This window comes from Pipistrellus hanaki (assembly GCF_964339955.1).
Source record: "Pipistrellus hanaki genome assembly, chromosome: 18".
In the NCBI taxonomy this organism is placed as follows: domain Eukaryota; kingdom Metazoa; phylum Chordata; class Mammalia; order Chiroptera; family Vespertilionidae; genus Pipistrellus; species Pipistrellus hanaki.
This window is the reverse complement of record NC_140520.1, coordinates 10259611-10283316: the sequence shown is the minus strand read 5'-3', so window position 1 is coordinate 10283316 and position 23706 is coordinate 10259611. Positions and strand designations below refer to the sequence as shown.

General features: G+C 50.2%; 2 protein-coding genes across 3 annotated transcripts in view; both read left to right on the top strand.

Moving 5' to 3' along the window:
• The window catches only part of PTGFRN (prostaglandin F2 receptor inhibitor), a 51346-nt gene extending 37740 nt beyond the window's left edge, over window positions 1–13606 (top strand). The window contains exons 5-9 of the mRNA XM_084866394.1: window positions 859–1284; window positions 3833–4252; window positions 7234–7341; window positions 7799–8104; window positions 9790–13606. Of these exons, the coding sequence (XP_084722520.1) occupies window positions 859–1284; window positions 3833–4252; window positions 7234–7341; window positions 7799–8104; window positions 9790–9956 (1427 nt within the window). The 3' untranslated portion in view covers window positions 9957–13606. The remainder of the gene's footprint in view (window positions 1–858; window positions 1285–3832; window positions 4253–7233; window positions 7342–7798; window positions 8105–9789) is intronic.
• Window positions 13607–16699: 3093 nt separating this feature from the next.
• CD101 (CD101 molecule) overlaps window positions 16700–23706 on the top strand; it is a 36687-nt gene continuing 29680 nt past the window's right edge. The window contains exons 1-2 of one of the 2 annotated variants that reach the window (XM_084866392.1): window positions 16700–16918; window positions 17893–17999. In XM_084866392.1, the coding sequence (XP_084722518.1) occupies window positions 17957–17999 (43 nt within the window). In that variant the 5' untranslated portion in view covers window positions 16700–16918; window positions 17893–17956. Of the gene's footprint in view, window positions 16919–17661; window positions 18000–23706 lie in introns of those variants that run through there. The other variant, XM_084866393.1, reaches the window with a different exon arrangement.

Below are 23706 nucleotides of genomic sequence, written 5' to 3'. Positions count from 1 at the left end.
GCAGGGATCGAGGCCCCAGCGGGCCAGGCTCTGCAAGGTCGACCGTTATGTGGGCGCGTTCCACGCGGCTGTAAGAAGCATGCGCGTTGGGAGTTTGCAGACGGTGTGTTTATTGACTGTGGAGCAGATTCAGCGGAGGAAGTCCAGGGAAGTGAGGGTGAGACCACGGCGGGTGGTGGCCTGGAGGGCCTCCATCTGGTGGAGTGGGTTGGCCTCAAGTGCTAGAATGTCCTCTGGGACTGGGATTTCCGGAGCCACTCCAGTGGGGTCTGTGGGCACCGCTTTGGCATTCCGGGGGGATTCTTGGCAGAGTGTGGACACCAAGCTTCTCAGATCCTTCTCCAAGGAGTCCGGGCTCCTGGGGAACCTGACCGCAGATCCAGGCTCTGATGGGGACATTCGGCTTCTGGCTTTGGAAGTGTTCTCGGGGACAGAGTGGTACACGTTTTTGCTGTAACAGCTCTTCCTGGACCCTTCCCGTCCAATGCGAGGACTTTCCTCTCTGTCTTTGTCGTCGGCAGGATAAGCATTTAATTGTCAGATCAAGAGGGGTTATGCGTCTCATCCCTTTTGCTAAGTCTTGGGATGTTGCCGCCTGATTGTTTAGCCTCGCGGTCGGCAAACTGCGTCTCGCGAGCCACATGCGGCTCTTTGGCCTCTTGAGTGTGGCTCTTCCACAAAATACCACGGCCTGGGCGAGTCTGTGTTGAAGACGTGGCGTCCGAAGAAGTTTATGTTTAAAAAACGTGGCTCTCCAAAAGAAATCGCAATCGTTGTCCTGTTGGTGTTTGGCTCTGTTGACCGATGCGTTTGCCGACCCCTGGCTTAGCCCTGTCCCTCTCCCTCCCTTTGGTGCAGAACCAGACTACCAGGTGTACCTGAACGCCTCCAAGGTGCCCGCGTTCTCCGACGACCTCACGGAGCTGCAGTGCCGGGTGGCGGACCAGAGGAGCCTGGCAGGGGGCGTGCGGGTCACGGTGACCTGGTACTACGGGGTGAGCCGGCGCAACGACGACGCGGCGGCCAGCGAGCTCCTCGCGGCCATGGACGCGGACTGGACGCTCAGGTACGGCGAGAGGAGCCAGCAGCGGGCCCGGGACGGAGACTTCATCTTCTCCAAGGAGCGCGCGGACACGTTCAGCTTCCGGATCCAGAGGACCACGGAGGAGGACCGGGGCAGCTACTACTGCGTGGTGTCCGCCTGGACCCGGCAGCGCGACGGCAGCTGGGCCAAGAGCAGGGATGTCTTCTCCAAGCCTGTCCACGTATTCTGGCCCTCAGAAGGTAGGCGCTCGGTCCTGGTTCTCTGTCCTTCCTTCCTTCATTTTGGCTTCCGTCATCCCCCTGCATGTCTTCAGATGCACAGTTGGGACCCCGCAGGCTTCCATGTATACGAGGAATCCAAGAAATGCATGCTCACGTGATTGCCGCTTCCCTCCGCAGCACCCCGCCTGGAGGGCGGTGAGGCTGGACAAGGATCAGTCCTCGTGAGAGCGCGGGGCGTGGCCGGTGGCAGGGACTCGTCTCCGAGGCACTCAGTGTGCACGGGGTCAGCCATGGACACTGTTGCTCTACTGGGCGCATCTTACTAGCGAGCCCAACTTCATACGGGCCTTTGGAAGTGTCTGCGCCCACGAGTTCCCACTGGGTGCAGGCACATTGAGTTCCCACTGGGTGTAGGCACATTGAGGGGCCACAGTGTAGATAAGCTTTCCATTCTTGCCCCCCTGTCCTTCTCTCTGGTCACCACTCCCTCCATCCTGTTGTTGTTATTCACGCCCCTGCTCGCACCCGAACTACACCATCTCACTTCTGATAACTGAACGACCTCCCTGCTCTCAGCTTCAAACGCCCTGTTCTCTGTGCACACCGCCGCCTTTCTAGAGCGCTCTCTCTAGACTCCCAGCATCAACTCTTCCATCCCTCTGGACGGACAGTCCATTAATCCTACTGCCCTGCACTGTCCTCCGCTCCCATTGTCCTCACTTCTGTCTTACGGAGGGTGACCTTTACCCAGGGTAGTCCAATCTATACCTGTTATCCTGAGTCCTTTTGCTGTTGTTGTTCATCCTTACCCCAGGATGTGATTTTAGAGAAAGAGCGAGAAACATCCATCAGTTTGCCTCCTGAACACACGCTGACCGGGAAATGAGCCCGCAACCCTTGGTTATGAAGAACGATGCTCCAGACAACCGAGCCTCTTGGCCAGGGTCCGGTGTCATTTTTAAAAATATATATTTTATTTTAAATATATATATATATATATATATATATATATATATATATATATATATATATATATTTTATTTTTATTTATTTATTTTTTTTATTGATATTTTTTACGGAGAGGAAGGGAGAGGGATAGAGAGTTAGAAACATCGATGAGAGAGAAAATTGACCAGCTGCCTCCTGCACACCTACTGGGGATGTGTCTGCAACCAGGGGATATGCCCTTGATTTGGAATCGAACCTGGGACCCTTCAGTCTGCAAGCCGACACTCTTATCTACTGAGCAAAACTGGTTTTGGCCGGTGTCGTTTTTAACAGACCCTCTTCGTTCTTAGACATGTCCAGGGGTGCGAGGTCTGATAAGTTAGAAGCCACCTGCTGTTACTTCGCCCAGGTTCCCAGACTATCACAGTCACTCCCCGCACACCCCCTTAGCTGGCCGCTGGCACTGTTCTCTGGCTCAGCTAAACCCGTTTAGAGCCAGCCCTCTGCCGCCTCCCTCTGCATCTGCGGAGCTGGATGCGGTTGGAGAAAAGCATTGAAGGATGTTGACTGGCTCCTTTTAGATTAGATCTGCCATCACTCATGTCGAGTGGGCTCTCAGCACTCCCTGGGCATCATCCACGTTCCCTTAATCTGTTTACTTCCCTGCTCTTCCACACGATGACTGCGTATCCCTTTATCTGGGAACGCCTCCCCAGCTCCCCTCAGCTCCCTCTCCCTCCGGGGCCTGCTCTCTCCCCCCCAAACAAACGGAAACAATCAGGGGAGACTTGTCACGCCCGCCCCCTCACTCAGCTCACAGTGAGGCGACCTCTCATGACTCGGGCACGTGGCTTCGTTCCTGTGTCTCCAGTATTTCTCTCTTTTTGGACCTTTTCCATTGGCTTGTAAGCATGCTGTTAGATCTCCTGTTTTGGTGTTTGTTTGTTTTTAACTTAAATTAATCTTGACCTTCTGTCCCTTCTATCTTTTTGTTCCCCACTCCTCCTTGCCCACCTGTTACTCTTTTTTATTTCACAATAGTCTTTCATATATATATATATATACATACATATATATATATATGTGTGTGTGTGTACATATATATATATAATTGATTTCACAGAGGAAGGGAGAGGGATAGAAACATCAATAATGAGAGAGAATTATTGGTCGGCTGCCTCCTGCATGCCCCTCCACTGGGGATGGAGCCCGCAACCCAGGCATGTACTCTTGACCGGAATCGAACCCAGGACCCTTCAGTCTGCAGGCTGACACTATATTCCCATTCCCTAAGAGTGAGCTCTCCCTCGCATCCTTAGAGGATGGGGGGCGAGTACCCATGGCTACCCACACTCTTACTCTTCTTAAGGGCTTGACAAGCCTCAAGACTAAATTCCCACCCATCAGATCCGCTTCCCTCACGCCCGATAAGTCTCTCCAGGCTGCTCTCCTTCCTCCCCCCAGCATCACGTGATTTTCTGGGTTTTCACGTTGTCTGAAGTGCCTTTGTGTGGCCGTTTGCAAATAAATTCCTGTTTCCTTGACGTCGTTCTTTCAGATCCACGTCCACGTTAACCGGTCCCACCGGCCATCCCCTGTTTCTGCTCCCTCCTTCCAGACTCCGTGCTCGTGGTGAAGGCGAGGCAGCCCAGGCCTTTCTTCGCAGCCGGGAACACGTTTGAGATGACCTGCAAAGTGTCCTCCCAGAACATCAGGTCGCCGCGCTACTCCGTCCTCATCACGGCCGAGAAGCCCGCTGGCGACCTCTCCGGCCCCAACGAAACCAAGGACATCATCTCGCTGGACCAGGACGCCGTGGTGCGGCTGGAGAACTGGACGGACGCCTCCCGGGCGGACGGTGTGGTGCTGGAGAAGGTGCAGGAAGACGAGTTCCGCTACCGCATGTACCAGACGCAGGTGTCGGACGCAGGGCTGTACCGCTGCCTGGTGACGGCCTGGTCTCCCGTCAGGGGCAGCCTGTGGCGAGAAGCAGCGACCAGTCTCTCCAATCCCATTGAGATAGACTTCCAAACCTCAGGTGAGCAGGGAACCCTGTGGGACCAGAGGTGGGGCTGGAAGAGACCCGTGGGCTTTGTTTATTTATTTTTAAAAATATATATATTTGATTGATTTTTTTGCAGAGAGGAAGGGAGAGAGATAGAGAGTTAGAAACATCGAGGTGACAGAAACATTGATCAGCTGCCTCCTGCACACCCCCCCCACTGGGGATGTGCCCGCAACCAAGGTATATGCCCTTGACCAGAATCGAACCCAAACCTTTCAGTCTGCAGACCAATGCTTTATCCACGGAGCCAAACCAGTTTCGGCTGTTTATTTTTCTAACAGCTTGTTGAGATTACGGTTCCTGTGCCATAAATTTACCCATTTAGAGTCTATGCTTGGAACCTCGCTTCTGCTCACGGAGGGATGCAGCTTTTTTTCAACCTAGGACGGTGAGACCAGCAACAATTTCACCTGGGAACCTAATGGGACTGCAATGCTGGGCCCACCGGACCTACTGAGCCACACTCCCCGAGGGGGGCACACACAGCTTTCCTGCCTCCTGGTGATTGTGGTCCAAGCCAGGGCTCCAGGACCACCGATCTGGGGCAGGTTCCCAGCCTCCGTGCTCTGCATGGTTTGGTCTGGATACTTTGTTGTTTATGAGTTCTAGTTCTTTGGTTGATTCCTTGGGATTTTAAAAATAGGACATCATGCTGTCTATGAATAAAGACAGTTTTACTTCCTCCTTTCCAAACTGAATACCTTGTGTTTCTTTTTCTTGCCTGATTGCCCTGACTAGAACCTCTAATACAGTGTTGAATAGTGGTGGCTCTAATGGACATTCTTTTTTTTTTTTTTTTTTTTTTAATATATATTTTTTTATTGATTTCAGAGAGGGAGAGAGATAGAAACATCAATGATGAGAGAGACTCACTAATCGGCTGCCTCCTGCACATCCCCTACTGGGGATCGAGCTCACAACCCAGTCATGTGCCCTTGGCTGGAATCGAACCTGGGACTCTTCAGTCCGCAGGTCAACGCTCTATCCACTGAGCCAAACCAACTAGGGCTCTAATGGACATTCTGTTCCTGGTCTTAGCCGGCCAGGAAGGTTCAGGCTTTCACCGTTAAGTGTTATGGGAACTGTGGGTTTTTCATAGACGTCCTTAACTGAATCGGGGAAGTTTCCTTTCATTCCTGGTTTGTTGAGTGTTTTTACCATGAAGAGGTGTTAGGTGATTTCACATGCTTTCTCATATCTATTAAGATGAAGATGATTGTGTTTTTTTCCTATTTGTATCTCTATTTTACTGTCTATAGAACTTTATCTTGCTTTACATTTCTTATTTGATGTTTCTTTAAAACTTATGAGGACTAGGGGAGACATACAGTCTTTTGTATTTCTGGGTAAGGAATGGGTATTGAATTTATTTCTCAATTCCTGTCTCAGCATAACAGGAAGAAAAAAGAAATCACTGTAGCTTCCAGGATGAATAGACTGACTAAGGTTTTTATTTTAATCCCTGGAGTTGTCATGGCCAGTTCACAGTGTGAGAGAAGCTGTAGTCAGTATCCACAATGCTATAGCCCTGAATAGCGCATATATATATATGTCTACGAATAAAGACAGTTTTACTTCCTCCTTTATACATATATATATATATATATATATATATATATATATATATAATATATACAATATATATATATTGATTTCATTGATATATTTTATTGATTTCAGGGAAGAAGGGAGAGGGAGAGAGAGAGAGAGAAACATCAATGAGAGAGAATCACTAATTGGCTGCCTCCTGCATGCCCCACACTGGGGATGAGCCCACAACCTGGGCACGTGCCCTGACGAGGAATTGAACCGTGACCTCCTGGCTCATAGGTCGATGCTCAACCACTGAGTCATGCTGGCCAGGCAAGAGCTACCACTTCTTGCAACCAGCAACACATGCTGCAAGGACGTCCTTCCTCGTGTCCACCTTTCTGTTCCCTGGTCTCGGGCCACTTGCCTCCTGGTGTGAGGACTGCGTTTCCCCAGGGGCTCTACTGAGTCACGACCTCCTCTTGCGAGAAAGGATGGTTTTCTCCTTAATAGAGAATATGTTAAGACACAGCACAGTAGAAAGAAGGAAAAGAGACTCACCTATAAACTTGATTTGTAGCCTTTGTCTTCCTAGGGTTTTCTCTGGTACGTTGTCTTCATGACGCTGAGACCAGACTGTACAAACAGTTTTATGACCTGCTTTCCCCCTGTTTAACATTATAAAGTAAACACTTCCCATGTTATAACACGTCCTAGGTAAACACCAGCTTTAATGACTCAACCTCCGAGCATGTGGTTCACGGTCACCCCGTTGGGTGGTCGTGCAGCTGGTCTGCGATTTTGCCTTTCACCAAAATACCACCACTGACAGCCTTCTTCTGGGGGCTGGAGTCACAAAGATGATTTGCACCCATGTTTCTATTTAAAGGCCAAGCAGACGAGGAATCGGGGGACACCTAGTGACTCTGGTTGCTCACTGGCCCAGCCTGTCATCTTGAAGTGAACCAGACAAGTCCCCTTGCAAAAACAGCATCACCACAGAAACTGGCCGCAATAAAAACGTTTCCAAGTGCGGGATAATGGCCCATATTAACAGCGAGTAGCTGGTTTCATTAGCAGGAAACCCGCCGTGTGAGTCATTCCCCAGGAAGGCCTTTCCCGTCCGCACGGCCGGTCACAAACGCTCCGCTGTTCCCATAGCCGCGGCCACCAGGCCACATGAGGACCGGGACCGGTGACCTAGCAGGCCTTTGGGGCTTTCTCTGGTCATAGAAGGAAAAGAATGGGAAATTTGTTCAGATTAGGTGCGTCTTTCCTTGCTGGTTCAAATGAAGCAGATAAAAACCTAAATCCTCTGTGAGGATCTCTGTAGGTTCTGTCGTCTTGCGTTCTCTCGGAAGGGGCCTGGGCCCTTGAAGGACTGAACCCTGTGAAGGGGATTGATGATGATCACTCTCTTCCAGGTCCTGTATTCAATGCCTCCGTGTACTCAGACACGCCCTCCGTCACCCGGGGAGACCTGGTCAAGTTGTTCTGCATCGTCACTGTCGAAGGAGCAGCCCTGGACCCAGGTACTTCTCCCACCCTTTCCCCACGGGGCCTTTTGTCAGTGTCTCCCGCATCATCCCCACGACGCTGCACAGACGTGGACATCAAGGATTGGGTTGTCTGCGTATCCCCAAACGGCTCAGCTCAGGTCTCAGTGGGTGTTTAATAAATATTTGTTGAATGGATGCATCTGTCAGATGAATTGGAAACACATATTTTTTTAAATATGTTTTTATTTTTAATATGGAGGCAGTGACAAGGTCTGTCCTCCCTGAGGGAGGACCCACACGCTGCTGCCTCCTGGCTGTGTGGCCTCGTGGGGATTTGGTCCCGCCACAGGGAATGGGGAGTGACAGCACCTCCATCGCAGCTTTGGCGTGAGGATTGGGCGAGGAGCAGGGAGAGCAGTGCCAGCCTGTCGTCAGGCGACATGCGTGCCAGACTATTTCTGACCCCGGGGTTTTGGCTTGTGGCTTACAGATGACATGGCCTTCGACGTGTCCTGGTTCGTGGTGCACTCCTTCGGCCTGGACAAGGATCCCGTCCTCCTGTCCTCGCTGGACCGCAAGGGGATCGTGAGCACGGCCCGCAGGGACTGGAAGAGCGACCTGAGCCTGGAGCGCGTGGGCGTGCTGGAGTTCCTGCTGCAGGTGCACGGCGCCGAGGACCAGGACTTTGGCAACTACTACTGCTCCGTGGCCCCCTGGGTGAAGTCGCCCACGGGCTCCTGGCAGAAGGAGGCGGAGATCTCCTCCAGGCCCGTCTTTATAACTGTGAAGATGGACGGTAAGGGTGGCGCGTAGACCCTGTCTCCCCGCAGCGGACAGAGGCCGGGCTCCCGCCCTTGCCCTTGTGAGGAAGGTGCTAGAACACGGCCTGGTATCCTCCAGGCCTGGCGGGGCCCGGACCAGAGAGAGCAGGCAGCCCTTGGTGTTTGCCCAGCTTCGGCATCCTAGGCTGGGGGCAGCGTTGAGAAATGGTTTTTAAGACTTCCTGGGAGGATTTTTAAAAAAAAATTTTTTTTATTGATTTTTTACAGAGAGGAAGAGAGAGGAATAGAGAGTTAGAAACATCGATGAGAGAGAATCATCGATCAGCTGCCTCTTGCACACTCCCCACTGGGGTTGTGCCTGCAACCAAGGTACATGCCCTTGACTGGAATCGAACCTGGGACCTTTCAGTCTGCAGACCAATGCTCTATCCACTGAGCCAAACCGGTTTCGGCTTGATTTTTGATGCTTCCTATAAGTTCCATGCCAGCTCGCTGTGCCCAGCAGAGGGTGGAGTCAGAGAGCCGGTTCCGGCCTCCGGGAAGATGCTGGCAGTGGGCTCCTGGGACTCGTGCCCTCCTTGATTTCGGTTCTTGGGAGAAGGTGGCTCCTCCGGGTGTTGCTAGCTTGGTGGTGGTGTCCTTCATGGAACCCCAAGATGGGAGGGAGAGCTCCTGGCCTCTTCAGTCCTCACTGACCTCCAGGCTCAGCCGAATGAGGAGGGCAGAGGGCCCCCTTCCCACCCTGTTCCCAGAGCATCCCAGAGCCGGAGACAGCTGTTCCTTAGCTGACGAGAACCTTCTCTGCAAAGCGTTTCAGGGTGAACATTGATTGGAAAAAGCCCCTTGGAGAGAGTTCCCGTCCGGGGACCTCTGAGCATTCGGAGACTCGAGTCTGTTGCCCTCGTGATAGTGTCAGTTCTGGGGAGACTGTAATCGGACCCCCAGCTCTCCCACAGATGAGGTAGCCCTTCCGATCTTGATCCCCTCGCTTGTAAGATGGGGTGGCCACCTTTCCTGGGGCGGCTGTGAAAGGGCAGCCGCACGAAATGTCAGGCACCTCCCACACTGAGCATCCCGCCGAGGCCCGCTGGTCCTTCCCGGGGGAGGGGACGTGGGATGCGTGCGCAGGGGCCACTAACCAGTGTGCATTCCTAACACTTGCACCGTAGAAATTCTTTCCTTGAAGTGGCAAAAAAAAAAAAAAGGAGGCCCAGACTTACCAAACAAGTGTGGGAGTGGCTCTTGACTTTGCTGGATAATTTACTACAGCGTTACTTAAAATAGCTCCACCGAGTGCACTTGAGTCGTTTTGACGCATAGAATTGATTTACATCCTTTTTTTTTTTTTTTTTTTTTTTAAGGAGGCATCTGCTGCGTAGGGTGCGGTGCCCTTATCCTGACTTTTAAAAATCCATCTTGTGCCAAAGCCCCAAAAAGCAAATTGACATTCACAGGCACCAAGTGCAGCCATTTTTCTGTTTTCTTTCCCCCACACGGCACCGGGTGGGGAGATGTTTGCTTACCGATTAGGGCTGAGCTGCTCCTGCCAGCAGTGCCCTGCCCGGGGCTGGAGACAGGGCCAAAGGGGATCCGATCGCTCCAGTTGGGGGGGGGGGGCGGGCAGGAGGCGGTGGGGGTGGGCCCTGCGGCCACCGCCCGGGCATCACTAACCGGCTTTCCTCTGCTCTGCCCCTGCCAGTGCTGAACGCCTTCAAGTACCCGCTGCTGATCGGCGTCGGCCTGTCCACCGTCGTGGGGCTCCTGTCCTGCCTCATCGGCTACTGCAGCTCCCACTGGTGCTGCAAGAAGGAGGTCCAGGAGACCCGGCGTGAGCGCCGCCGGCTCATGTCCATGGAGATGGACTAACGGAGGCCGGCGCCCGGCCGGGACAGCGACACTGGGACGGACGGGCGGACGGACGGTCGGTCCCGGAGCGATCGGGGCTGGAAGAGGACGGTGATGTTCTGACGTGAATCAGCGTGTCACCCTAAAACCCAGTCCTCGCTCATCTCAGGTGGGACCCGGCGCGCTCCCCTCTGCACGCGGAGCCCGAGCGCGGACACGTCTACCAGCACACGGCTTCCCGCCCAGGCACTTTCCGAGGACGGGCGCGCACGCGTGTCTTCTCCCGGCGGCGGCGGCTTCTTCCTGGTTAACCTCCCGTCTAATTTTTTTCTCCTACTGGTTTATAGAACTCTGGCTTGTGTGTGTGTGTCTATAGCTTTTTGTCCCAAGGGGTCGCGGCGAGGACGGGGTGAGGATGGCGAGGGATGGCATTCGGAGTTCGTCCTGGGTGGGAGGCGGGTGTTGGGAGGAGGGTGGCCCTCCACGCCGGCCCAGGGACAACACGGACCTGTGCCCAGGGCGAAGGTGTGGCGTGGACCCCCACCCCGGCCCAGCCCCTGCTTTCGGGGGGTTAGACCGCATTTGAAATCTGAACTTGGCGGCGTGTAGCTTCGCATCAAGCCCAGACGCGTATTTCGGTTGTTTTGCCTCTCTGCCCCCTTTGCGTTTCTTTGCTCTTTGCTTTCTTGTGAGCGTGCTAAGAATGGCAGCCTTGGAATCTAGGATTTGGCTCTCCACCAAGCACCTTATCATGCCACCTTAGCCTTAAGCATGAACATGAAGAAACACCCTCGGACCAGGGCAGGAAAAAGGTCTGCGAGGAAGAGGAGGCTGGGGACAAGGGAAGGAACAGACGCTGCGATCATGCGGAGGCCACTGGGGGGGTGGCCCCAGGGAGAGCGGAAGGCGGACCCTGGGAGTCAGGTTTCTGCAGCTCAGCTCGTGCCTGCAGGGTCAGGGGTGTGTCAGGCGGAAGAAGCCACCTCCAGCCCCCAATCCTGTCCTTTGCAGGAGGCACAGGCCTTGGACAGCCAGGGACGGGGGGCGGGGACGGACCCACAGGGCCCCCCTCCCCCATCCCGAGGCTGCTTGGTCTCCTTAGTGTGAAGGACGCTTGCTGCCTGGAGACTGGCTGACTTCCCGAGATCAGACATCATGTGGAAGAACCCAGTGTGTTCCCTGGCCGTGTCAGCCCCTGCAGGGCTGTGTGAGAGCCCCTGCGAGGGCTGGAGAGAGCTTGCTCTCCCGTTAGGAACATGAAGGAAGCCCAGCAATGCATTGCCCTGGGAACAGCCTCCAAAGGAGATCTGAGAGCTGTCTCTTTGGCCCGACTGCTCACACCAGGAACAGGACAACGGACCAAAAGAGACCTTCCGCTCCCCCCGAGGGTCTGGCCTTTCAGGGGCCTCCCGCGGGGCCCTGAGGCTCGGGGTGATGCCCGGCCTGCATCGCACTCCTCCGTGCTGCTGCGCGTGGCTCCGAAGGATCTGACGCTCCTCTGTCTTCCAAAGGGGAAAAAAGACACGTTGGTTCTGAGCAATAAAGTAATACGAAACGATGGCCATTCACGTACGGCTCTTTGTCACAATGGGCCGGACGAGCCGACCCCCCCAACCCTCCCCGCTCCCAGTCTGCACTCTGCTGCCCACCACCCCTTCTGCACGCATCAGCGAGGCAGCCCCAGGAGGCAGATGCCCGCTCCCTGTTTGCCCGCTGCGGGACCCCTCGTGGGGTTGGCACGGGATCCCGCACCGATGGTGGCGGCACAGGTGACTTCTAGGCACAGGTGGAATCGGGGAAGACGGGCCACGGGGTGCGAGTGACTGGAGGAGGAGGATGAGGCCTCCATAGCACTAGAGTTGGGTATTTTCTTAAAAAAAAAAATGTTTTAAGTCTATTTTTATTGATTTTGAAGAGGAAGGAAGAGGGATAGAGAGATAGAATCATTGATCAGATGCCTCCTGCATGCCCCGCCCCTGGGGATCGAGTCCACAACCGGGGCGTAGGCCCTGATAGGGAATTGAACATGACCTCTTGGTTCATAGGTTGGCACTCAACCACTGAGCCACACTGGCTGGGCAGGAGGTGGGAATTCTCTACGTGTTGCTTCCTAACTGCTATTCCAGGAGGTGGGTCACTGGTGAACGTACACACGGAGATGAAAGAGCCAACACATCAATAGGTGTTGTGTTGGGAGCAGCCAGTGCCCTGGAGCCTGGCAGAGCTCACACTCACTAGAACCGTGGGCGGCAAACTGCGGCTCGCGAGCCACCTGCGGCTCTTTGGCCCCTTGAGTGTGGCTCTTCCACAAAATAACCAACGGCCTGGGCGAGTCTATTTTGAAGAAGTGGCGTTAGGAGAAGTTTGAAGTTTAAAAAATTTTGTTCTCAAAAGAAATGGCAATCGTTGTCCTGTTGCTATTTGGCTCCGTGGACTAATGAGTTTGCCGACCACTGGCGTAAAAGATTCAGGATGGTTGTCGGGGAAGTCCTTCTTGGTAGGGGGAAAGGGTACGTAGCCTGGAGCGTGACCAGGTGGCCCCCCGTGTGTGTGTGTGTGTGACCCGTGAAAGGGAGTAGGAAAGGGGACATGTGCAAACTGCTGTGGTCGTTCCAGGCTTTGATCTCAACCCCACCCTCTGTCCAGGGGGCGGGTCCCAAGGGGAACATCCCAGGATGTTGTAGCAGGGACCCCGTTCCTCCCAGGGCCACGCACCTGCCGGGAGCGCGTGTGGGATACATTCTCACGTGCTCTCTGGCGAGGGTTCCTGCCAGAAGCCCTGGGTGTACGGAGGGAAGGACCCAGCCACAATGCTCACGGACAACGTTGCACTTCTGAACAACAACAACAACAAGAAAACTTCATAAAATGTTTGGGTTTTTCCCCCCTAATCACGAAAGTCTCCCCGGAAAGCGCCGAAGCGATGTTCAGAGAGGAGCCTCAAAATTACTTTCAATTGTTTACTTTGTGATGTTTACATAACACTTTACACTTTTCTTAAAGAAAAAAGAAGAGGGGGAAAAAAAAATACAAACTGACTTTTTAACAACTTTTCCGATCTGACGTGGGACGGTGGAACTCTGACTCACCAGCGGGAGTCCGGTCTTCACGGAGAAATTGTATTTATTTGTGTCTCTCCTCCCCTCCTCTCCGCGCGGCTTTCCCCGGGATGCTGCTGAAGGAGGCCCCTCCGGCCCAGACTCTTGCCTGCTTCCCTCCTGGTGGCTCTTGCTTGCTTTGCAGACTGCCTGCAGCCACGATTTTGTCACGGGCACCTATGAGCCAAAGACTGGGCCTTTGTGGCAGGAAATAATAAGCAATACTACACAACTTGCAACTTTCAGAAAACGTTTTTATTTTTTTGGCTTCACCAATAACCACAGAGGAAGAAGGGAACTGGGATTTGGGCACGTTCTCTTCCACTGTTTGACCAAATTCTCAGTAAATAAATATTGGGTGCGAATCACTAGGAGAAAAAAGTGGACTTTCGTAGCGTGGCACGTGGGATCTGCCACATTTCACGTAGACAGACGAAGGATCTTGTGTATTTTTGTCCATTTCCAATGTTATATGAACTGATTGTATTGTTTTATACTGTGACCACAAATATTATGCAATGCACCATTTGTTGGTTTTTTTTTTTTATTTCATTAAAGGAAGTTTAATTTAAATGGACGTTGTGTGAGGAACGTGATGTTGGCCTCTGTTGTCCTTCTGTCTCTTCTACATGAGGGACGATAGCTGAGTTCCGGTGGCAACTCGAGCACCTTCTGAGCTCTGAATCCCAAGGTCAGCATCGCAGAGTTTCACTACAGATAAGAGAAGAGCCGGCCGGTGTGGTTCAGCGGTTGAATGTCGACCCAGGAACCAAGAGGTCGCCAGTTCAGTTCCTGGTCAGGGCGCATGCCCAGGTTGAGGATTCGATCCCCAGTCAGGGGTGTGCAGGAGGCAGCCAGTCGATGTTCCTCTCTCTTTGGTGTTTCTGTCTCTCTATCCCTCTTCCTTCCTCTCCCTAAAAACATATATAAAAACACATTAAAAAAAAAAAAAAAGATAAAAGACGAAAGGGATTTCATAGGGTCAACAATGACATTCCCACTGACACCGAGCGGAAAGGTGAGGGCCAGACCTGGCCCGAGGTCTCCTTGGTCTCTGGGTGATTCTCACGACCTTACAGGTCTAACGGGAAAGAGAAGTCGCTGTTGTTCCTCTCTGCGGATCAGGAAACCAACGTCCTGTGACCATACCGTGACTGGAACAGAGTGGCTTTTCTGACTCGTGACGCAGCCTGGAACCCAACCCGTCCAGGTGCTGGCCCCTGTATAATATACAAACTGCTGTTCCCCCACCACTGGCTTCTGGGACCTGGACAGCAGGGAGCGCGGGAGCCCCCACTTCCTGCGGGGCCCTGGAGCAGCCGCGGCCTTGGCTGGCCTCCCCATGGACCTTCCTGTGGGCCTCCTGTGTGCTCTGGGCGGGAACCCGCTCATGTTTTGAGGGCTGTGTCCCCGTGACTCACCTTGCGCGGGAATGGGCTTCGTTCTAGGCCTGGGGAACGTACTGGCCGTTTACTAATGCAGTCAACGCCCTGGAAAGAGCCCAGCAGTGCCTTGGGCCCACCCAAGGCCTCAGTTTCTCCCTCTGTTCTTTGAGGGAGTTGACTGAGATCATTGAATCCCTTCCTGTGGCGTCACTGCTTGGTATTCCATGCATGTAGACAAGAGGCTCAGCCCATACCTCTGGCAAGTTCCATGCCTGGGTATAGCCACGACTCTGACCTGAATTATAATCTCAGGTAGGGAAAAGAGCAAAATCATGAGCAGCTTCCTGCGGACACACAGTCGGCCTCTGAAAGTCATGAATGGCATGCTGCGGAGGTGTAATAGAAAACACTGTCTCAAAGTAAAAATCAGCCTTAGAATGCAGCCATTGCGCAGCCATACGGTCCTGGCTAGGTTAGTTGATTCCTCTGTGCCTCAGTTTTCTCATCTGCAAAATGGGATGAGCGATACCTATCACACAGTGATGTGCGTTATTCTATAAAACTGTGTGTCAAGGGTCCCTGTTTGACTATTTCTTGGGCCTGAGTTCTTAGGGTAAGGGAGGGCACAGAGGGTGTAATTTCTATGATTCTGTGGAATTAATATTTGAGTGTATCACATCTTAAAAAAAAAAACCCAAAACATCTCTTTTCATTAATCTTCCAGGACCTGGAATAGGATTTCCTCCCTCCTTTAATACATTCCTGGGTTGCTTTATCTAGAACTGCCCAACCCCCGCCAACACCCCCATCTCAAGCAAGAACTACATTTTGCATTCCTTTCAAATGATACAATTGCAATGCACCGATTCCCAAAGGTAGTAGAATAATTCTGTCTCTCTCTGGCTCTGTTTTTTCTTTCTCCTTTTTTTCTTGACAACAGAAAGCTTCTTTTTTCCGTCCAGAAAGGAAATGACATCAGCCTGTGAATGTTGAATTCTGGCAGAAATGGAGCCACTAAAATGGAAACAAAAAAAGGGGGTGGGGGCGGGCCGTCGCCAGGAATGAGAAGTTGCATAGCTTTTCCTTGGTCGTATGTATTTCAGGGATAAAGGGGACTCTGTCTTATTGGCAACCGTTATCTCTGCGGCCAATGCTGATTTCAAAAATAATTCTCTTCTCCGTGCACTTGGCAGCTGGACTGCACCGATGGCTCCCGTTCTTTACGCTCCTGCAGTTCCCTTCGCTGAAGAGAGGGAGTCTGTTAACCCAGCTCTTGCCTTTGGACGTGGCCGTGTGATTTCGCTTTGATCTGTGGGATGTTAGCAGTCCTGAAGCAAGCAGAAGCTTTGAAAAGTACCGATGTGTTTCCTCTCATTCTTTGGGAACCCTGACACCATGAAAACGTGCCCAGGCTACCCTCTTAGAAAGACATGAGAGGGGGTGCAAGCCAAGGCCATCCTAGACCCGTGGCTCTTCCACAAAATACCACGGCCTGGGCGAGCCTGTTTTGGAGAAGTGGAGTTCAAAGAAGTTTAAGTTTAAAAAATGTGGCTCTCAAAGGAAATGTCAACCGTTGGCCTGTGGATATTTGGCTCTGCAGACTAATGAGTTTGCCGACCGCGGTCCTAGACCATCAAGCTCTTGCTAGCCGATGCCATGGCTTGTGAACAAAAATTAGCAAAACACAACATGGAATTCAGCTTCACAGGAAAAATCTAACTAGACCATGATCCTTTAAAAAAACAACCCCCCTCCCCCCAAAACAAACAGAAAACGCCACCTTCTCAAGAGCTCCCCTTTTTTATGGGTAAAACCCAAACTCTTGGGCCTGGTGAGCATGGCTCCCTAAGGTCTGCCCAGCCTACCTCTCTAGTCCCTTCTCCCTTCACACCAGCCTCGAACTTGACTCCAACAGGAGGGCACAGCTGGGGTGCCATCATTCACGCTAAACTCCAGCTGTACCTGCCTCTCGTGTTTTGTTGGACCAGCCCAGCCCAGCCCGTCCATCCCTCCTGCCTGCCAACTATCCCATTCCCTCTGGGTGCTGACGTGACCATTGTGGCATTCTGATCATCTGATGAAGTGGAAGCTCCCTGAGAGCCGAGACGGAACAGCTAACCCCTTTGTAGGGGCACAGCGTACCACAGCACCCAGCGCATGGAAGTGCTGAAACATGGTTGGATGGAGCCAGGGATCTGCCTGAAGCAGGCCCGCTTGCTGTTGGCCTCTCTGAATGTAGGCTTGACCCAGGGAACTGGTCCTCTGGGAGCTCACCCATTGTCTTCTGGGTCGAGAGTGGGATTAAGTTGGCCAGAGTTCAGTGCCAGCTTTGAGGCTCTCCTCCGGCCTCCTTGGTGCCCAGGCCCACACTGAGCAGAAGATGGCACTTAATTGTCCAAGGATGGTAGCTGACATTTACTAAGCCTTTTCCGTGCACGGGATATTGTTCTAAGCGTCTTAAGTCAATTCATCCGTTCGATTCTCACAGCAGTCTTGTGGGGTACGTACTGTTTTATGGAGGAGAGTTAGAAAAGGTTAATTAACTTTTCTGAGATCACGCAGCTACTAGAAATAGGTTCAATGTGCAAACCCAGAGCTGCCCTCCTCGCCATCCCCCTTGTCTCCCAGGTTCATGGTCTTCAGGGGCCCTCCTGCCATTTCTCAGTCCTTTTCTCCCCAGGATGGGAGGAGAGGTCGGGGCTAAGGAAAGGACATTTCTGCTTGATTTTTTTTTTTAAAAAAAATCTATTTTATTGATTTTGAACAGAGAGGAAGGAAGAGAGATAGAGAGTTAGAAACATCAATGAGAGAGAGTCATCCATCAGCTGCCTCTTGCATACCCCCTACTGGGGATATGCCCGCAACCAAAGTACATGCCCTTGACCGGAATCGAACTCGGGACCTTTCAGTCCCCAAGCCGACGCTCTATTCATTGAGCCAAACTGGTTTCGGCTCTGCTTGATTTTTTATTTATTTATTCCGTTTCCTTAAATTCCCTGATGGCTACCTCTTGATGCATATTTAGCCAGGATGAGGGCTATCTTTTCTTATTTTTATCTGTATAACTTACCCAGGAAGATAACTGTTTGTCCTGTTCAGTTGTCTGAACTAATTTTTTTAAAAATATATATTTTCATTGATTTTTTTACAGAGAGGAAGGGAGAGAGGGATAGAAAGCTAGAAACATCGATGAGAGAGAAACATCAACTAGCTGCCTCCTGCACACCCCCCACTGGTGATGTGCCCACAACCAATGTACATGTCCTTGACCAGAATCGAACCTGGGACCTTTCAGTCCGCAGACCGACGCTCTATCCACTGAGCCAAACCGGTTTCAGCTGAACTAATTTTTTTTTTCTTCACACCCAAATTGGGGCACTTCGCAAAGAACCATAATGCAACAAGTGTGGCTTTTGCAAGCCGCCCCTCTCTCCGTGGGCTGAAAACGACACCGCTTCCTCTTTGCCTTCATAGCGTTTGTCACTCGGCATCTGAGCAACCTCAGTGCCACCACCGGCAGCGCTCTGCACACGTCCCCATGGCCCGCATCCCACGTGTGGCATCTCTCCTCCTCTTTCTGAGTAAGTGTCGTTGTTCCGCGTGTTTCTCTTGTCCCAGGGGCTGTTGGGTGATGGAACAGGACAGGGTGGTTCCTCCAGGCAAAACAGGGCCAGGCTTCTCTGGTGCTGGCAGTGCTTGGTGACTTCTGTCTGCGATGCCAGATGTGCCGGTTTTGCTGGCTCTGCCTTTGCCTTGTCTTCTTGGGTTAGCCCATGCCTGGAGACAGGAAGAGGCTTAGCTCTCCAGACGGGGAGGCGATTGTAAGGTTGGCCTCATGTCAGAGGTTGACTAGATAAGTGTGCCTTGCGGGCAGAAGGAAAGGTCCTGAGAGCACTTAGTAGTTTTAGGCTAAGCTAAAGAAGGTTCTGGACTTGACCTGGGCTGAAGTGGGAATTGACTACTGAGAGACTGAGAAGGGGCAGGGAGATTCACTTGGCTTGGCTGAGAGGCCTACGCAGGGGCCTTAGCTGGCCCGGGGCATTCCTGCATGAGGGAAGAAAAGGGAAGCTTAAAGGTGAATTGGGAAGGGACTGACAGTTCCAGAGTAGGTAGAGCAGCGAGCAGGTACTAATGGTGCAGTGGTTGCCTTTAGCATCTAGAAAAGCCAATAGACCCCATCTCAGAATAATGTCTTAAATGCATAAAATGAAATACAAAGGGCTCTAGGGGACACCAATCAATCCTATTGAAATGCAGTTATCAGAATATTTTTAATTGATTTGGGAGAGAGGAAAGGGGGGAGAGAGAGAGAGAGAAACATCAATGTGAGAGATAAATATCGATTGGGTACTTCCCAAATGTGCCCTGACTGTGAACCGAACCTGCCACTTTTTTTGGGGGGGATGGGTGAGGGGAATGTATGGGACAATGCTCCAACCAACTGAGCCACACCAGCCGAAGCCAAAATAGATTGTGATGGAGTCACTTATTCATCTCTTTATGCATTACGTAACAATCTAGACGCCAACCACCAAACTTCAACGTTGTCATGAACACGAACAATATTTCAAGATTTTTTGCAACAACTGTAATGTGATATGAAAATATTGATGGTTTGTTGTCTACATTCATGAAGGAAGGAAATACTAAATTTCCACGAATATTAATGAAAATTAAAATGTAGGGTGTTTTTTCCCCCCACCGTGTGTGGACTCTAAAATTGCACATCTCTCTTCTGTGAGCAGGCTGGAAAGTCCGAGGGGAAAGAAAGCAGTAATCCCAGGTTAAGAACTCCTGGAGTGAGATAGTGAAGGGACTTAAATGGCTGGAACCAGAGGGGAACTAAAAGAAATCACACCCAGGGTGATCAGGACTGTGGCTAAAGCATGAAAAGGGAGCAGCCCTCAGCCAAGGAGGTGCTGAATACACATCGGTTTGCATTGAACTGAGCTCACGTCGCAAAGGGGCATTGGCGGGTGGTAGGTAAGAACCAGATCTGGGGCTTGATGCGGTGAGAGGTGGTCTGAAGGAATATTCCTGGAGCCCGTTGTGGAGTGAGCAGTGCCCACCGGCCAGGTCTGGCAGGTGGGGAGGGTCAGGTGGCCTGGTGGGGGCCTGTGGGGATTGTTGGCTGGTGTGTTCCTGTTTGTGCTGTCCGGTTGTCTGAGAGGGATTCTCGGGTGTACCTGCTTTTCAAATTTGGAGCGTGTGTTTGGTTTGCGTGTAGGAGGAAGCTGGGTTTACATTGGGGAAGTCAGATGATTGCAAACTCTCTCTCTTTTGTAAGCAGGCTGGGAGGTCCGAGGGGAAAGAAAGTAGTACTCAGGATTCAAAAGGGGAAGCTGGAAGCTTTTCCTTAGCCCATTTCAACAATGGCCTCTTCCGGGTTATATATCTTACTTCTAAATTCGGAGTCATCCTCAGCACTGACTTTGTGTAGAACCACAGTTTTTATGTGAAGAAACACACAAATCAGGAAGTAACTTGAAAAAATGTAGGAAGCCTGCTATTAGTCATCACAAATATTAAGGGGGAGTCCTAGACAGTTTGGCTCCGTAGATAGAGCATCAGCCTGTAGACTAAAGTGCCCGGGTTTGATTCTGGTCAAGGGCACATGCTCAGATTGAGGGCTCGATCACACATAGAGGGTGTGCAGGAGGCAGCCAATCAATAATTCTCTCTTATCATTGATCTTTCTATTTCTCTCTCCCTGTCCTCTCTGAAATCAATTTTATATATATATATATCTACTGGGTTGAAATCTTCTGCTTCTGCTCGATTGACATCACTTTTACAAAGATCTCCACTGACATCCTCGTCATTAAGCTTTAGCATCCTCAACCTCAGCAGCATTTTGCAGTGCTGACCAGCCCTTTCTCATTGGAATGATTTGCCTCCTTTGGTTTTCAAGCCACTGTGTCCTGGCTGCCCTCTCAACTCCCTAACCCTTCCTTCAATAGATATTGTTCCTCTTCTAAACCCCCTAAATAGATTTTCTAGTAATTGCTCATTAACCTTCTTTATATTCCCTAACACTTCCCAATACTTACATGTATGACTGACTTAATTTGCATCTACAGCCCAGGACCCTCCCTGCTTACAAACAAGCACTTACAGGAAACCATGAGAAGCCATAGAGATGGCCAGAGGTTTGACATTTGCAAATCTAGGTTCAAGTGTGGCTCAGCCATTTACAAGTTATGACACTGCCAAATAAGGAACTATGACAGAGTTCTTGAGAGGATTAGAATATACACATTTTCAAAGGGTTGAAGACTTTAAAGCATATATATGAGTGGCCAGATTATTATGATCTCTGAATGCATAATAATCTGGCCACTGTGTGTGTGTGTGTGTGTGTGTGTGTGTGTGTGTTTTAGAGGCCTGGTGCATGAATTCGTGCATGGGTGGGGTCCAGCCAGCCTGGCCAGGGGGAGGGGACATGGGCGGTTGGCCAGCCTGCCTGCTGGTCGAACTCCTGGTCGAAGGGACAATTTTCATATTAGCCTTTTATTATATAGGATATACACTGAGTGGCCAGATTATTATGTGTTCAGAGATCATAATAATCTGGCCACTCAGTGTATATTTAAATATTATTTCCAAATATTTGCTGTATATCCTTCCTGTTTATTCCACAGTACTCAAATTTAGTATTTCTGAAATTAAAAGTATTATCTTTTTCCTTGAACACACAACAGTAACTCTCCCTGATCTCCCATTTCTGTTAATAGTACCATTATTCTTCCAGTCGCCCTCACAAACCTGGGTATCATCTTTGATTTCTTCCTTCCTTGATCCCTCTACCCACCCTACTACCTCTAAGCATCCAAGACACTGAAAAACTATGGATTTTATTTCCACAGTGGCTTTGAAATTGTTCCTTTCTTTCCACCCCTATTGCCTTCATCACTTCTCTCCTGGGCTACAATAATTACCTCATGTCTGTTTCTAATTTCCATCATCCTATACAAATTGTCAGGTTAATTTTCCTAAGACCTTTCAAATACTTTCAGGCTTAATCAAGCATGGCTTACTCAATCAAGTTCAAACATTTAATCATAAAAGTCAAGTCCTTCATGTTCTAGACCCAAATGTCCTACCAATTCTTACCTCCTTCTATTAATCTTCATATAACTCTTCCCCTAATCTAACTGATTACTCCCTGTTTCCTTTAACAAGTCTTTTGATTCCTGTTCATTCAGTCTCCTCATGAACTCCCCTTACCAAAAATATCTTATCTTCCCACTTGTCATAATCGTTCCAATTCTCCAAAGCCCATTTCTGATACTGTCTCTTTCATAAACCTGGCCTATTTCCCTCTTCAAAAAATATAATCTCTCTGTTCTTCAAGTTCCTGAAAAGCATTTTTATTACATCTCTCTATGAGGACTATTACCCTACTTGACCAAATTATAAAATATAGAAGTCAGAGACTCTCTCAAACTCATCTTCCTATCTGGGTTCCTGAAGCATCAGAAATACTAGAAATGGTTGAATAAATATTTATTGAATTGGCAAATAAAACAGTAGAAAACGAAATGCTAGTTTTCACAATGAAATGCTTCAAACACGGTGCCCATCTCTCTGAAAAGTCAGGGAAAATGTTGAAGAAGTGTTGCCTAGCAACCAAAAACAGCATTGTGGAAACAGGCCCTGATAGAAACAGGTTAGTGGTACCTCAGAAATTACATTTTTTTTAAAGGTTTTTTTTTTATTGTGAAATAAAACACAAAAAGAACAGGTAATAAAACATAAATGTGCCTTTGAGCAAATAAGTAAAAAGTAAAAACCATGCAATCACAACCCAGGTTAAAAAAAAAATAAAAATAGAACGCTGCTAAGACCCAAGAAGGACCCACCCGTGCTGCCATGTGCCGCATCCAGATCACAACCCTCCCCCCACACAATCACTTTTCTGACTTTCATGATAACCACTTCCTAGCTTTTCTTTTTTCTTTTGATTCTTTTTACCCCTTATGCTTGCATCACTTAACAACACAGTGTAGTTTTACCTGTTTTAAAACTTTATGAAGAGTAGAACCGCCTTAGCTGGTTTGTCTCAATGGATAGAGCGTCGGCCTGCAGGTGGAAGGGTCCCAGGTTCAATTCTGGTCAAGGGAACATGCCTGAGTTGTGTAGGGGGCATGCAGGAGGCAGCTGATCAATGATTCTCTCTCCTCATTAATGTTTCTATCTCTTTCTCTCTCCCTTCCTCTCTAAAATCAATAAAATATATTACAGAAATTTTTAAAAGGGTAGAACCATTCTCTAGGTCAGGGGTCTTCAAACTACGGCCCGCGGGCCACATGCGGCCCGCAGAGGAGTCTGATCCGGCCCGCCAGGTTTTTTGGGCAGTGAGCGCAGCCAAGGTGTTACAGTAGGAATTAGTAGTTCATATAGTCCGGCCCTCCAGCTCTCTGAGGGACCGTGATCTGGCCCCCACTTTAAAAAGTTTGAGGACCCCTGCTCTAGGTAGTTAAAAAGATTCAAAGTATTTTGCATCTGTTACTAAACACAGTTATTCATATTATTGCAACTATTTCACTTTATGGATGTACTGAGTTCATCTACTTGACAGTGGGCATATGGGTGGCCTCTAGTTTGGGGTTGTAATGAACAGTACAGCCATGGGTGCTCTCTCTCGGTAGCCTGAGGCACAGTGCACACCTTCTAGGTGCACATCTAAGACTGGCTGGCTCTGTAGAATAATTTTCTTTGGTAAGTAATAATTTAAAATTCTCTCAGCTGCCCTAACTTCTATTTCTAGGCATAATATAAACATAAAATGCATATGAAATTAGAACTTATGAATACATAAGTGTATTTTCAATGATTACTGGAAATGTGTGTGGTTGGTCGATGAGTTGGCTAGATAGTTGTTTTTCCGTTTTGCCCTGAGCACACACGTGCAGTTTTTAGTTTGTTGACTGATTCCTTCTGCCCATTGGTTTGTTGCCCTGTGTCTAGCAGAATTGTTTGCATTCCAGAATTTCTATTCTCAGCCTTATCCTGGTCTCTGTCATGTCATTGTTCCCTTCTCTCACTGTTTTCCCTTCAGTTTCCTTTGTCCTGTAGGGTCACACGATTTAGCAGGTGCTCTGCTTCTCCCAGAACTTCTTATGAACTCCGTCCTGCTAATTCCTTCAGATGAGCGCTCCGACTTGTGGTCACACCACCTCACCCTCCCCTCCCGCTGGCCCTCGGCCTCCTGAGAGATCTAGCTCACCCTTGTGGCATCTGTCATCTGTTCTTTGTTGTTGTGTTTTTTCCGGAACACAAACTAGC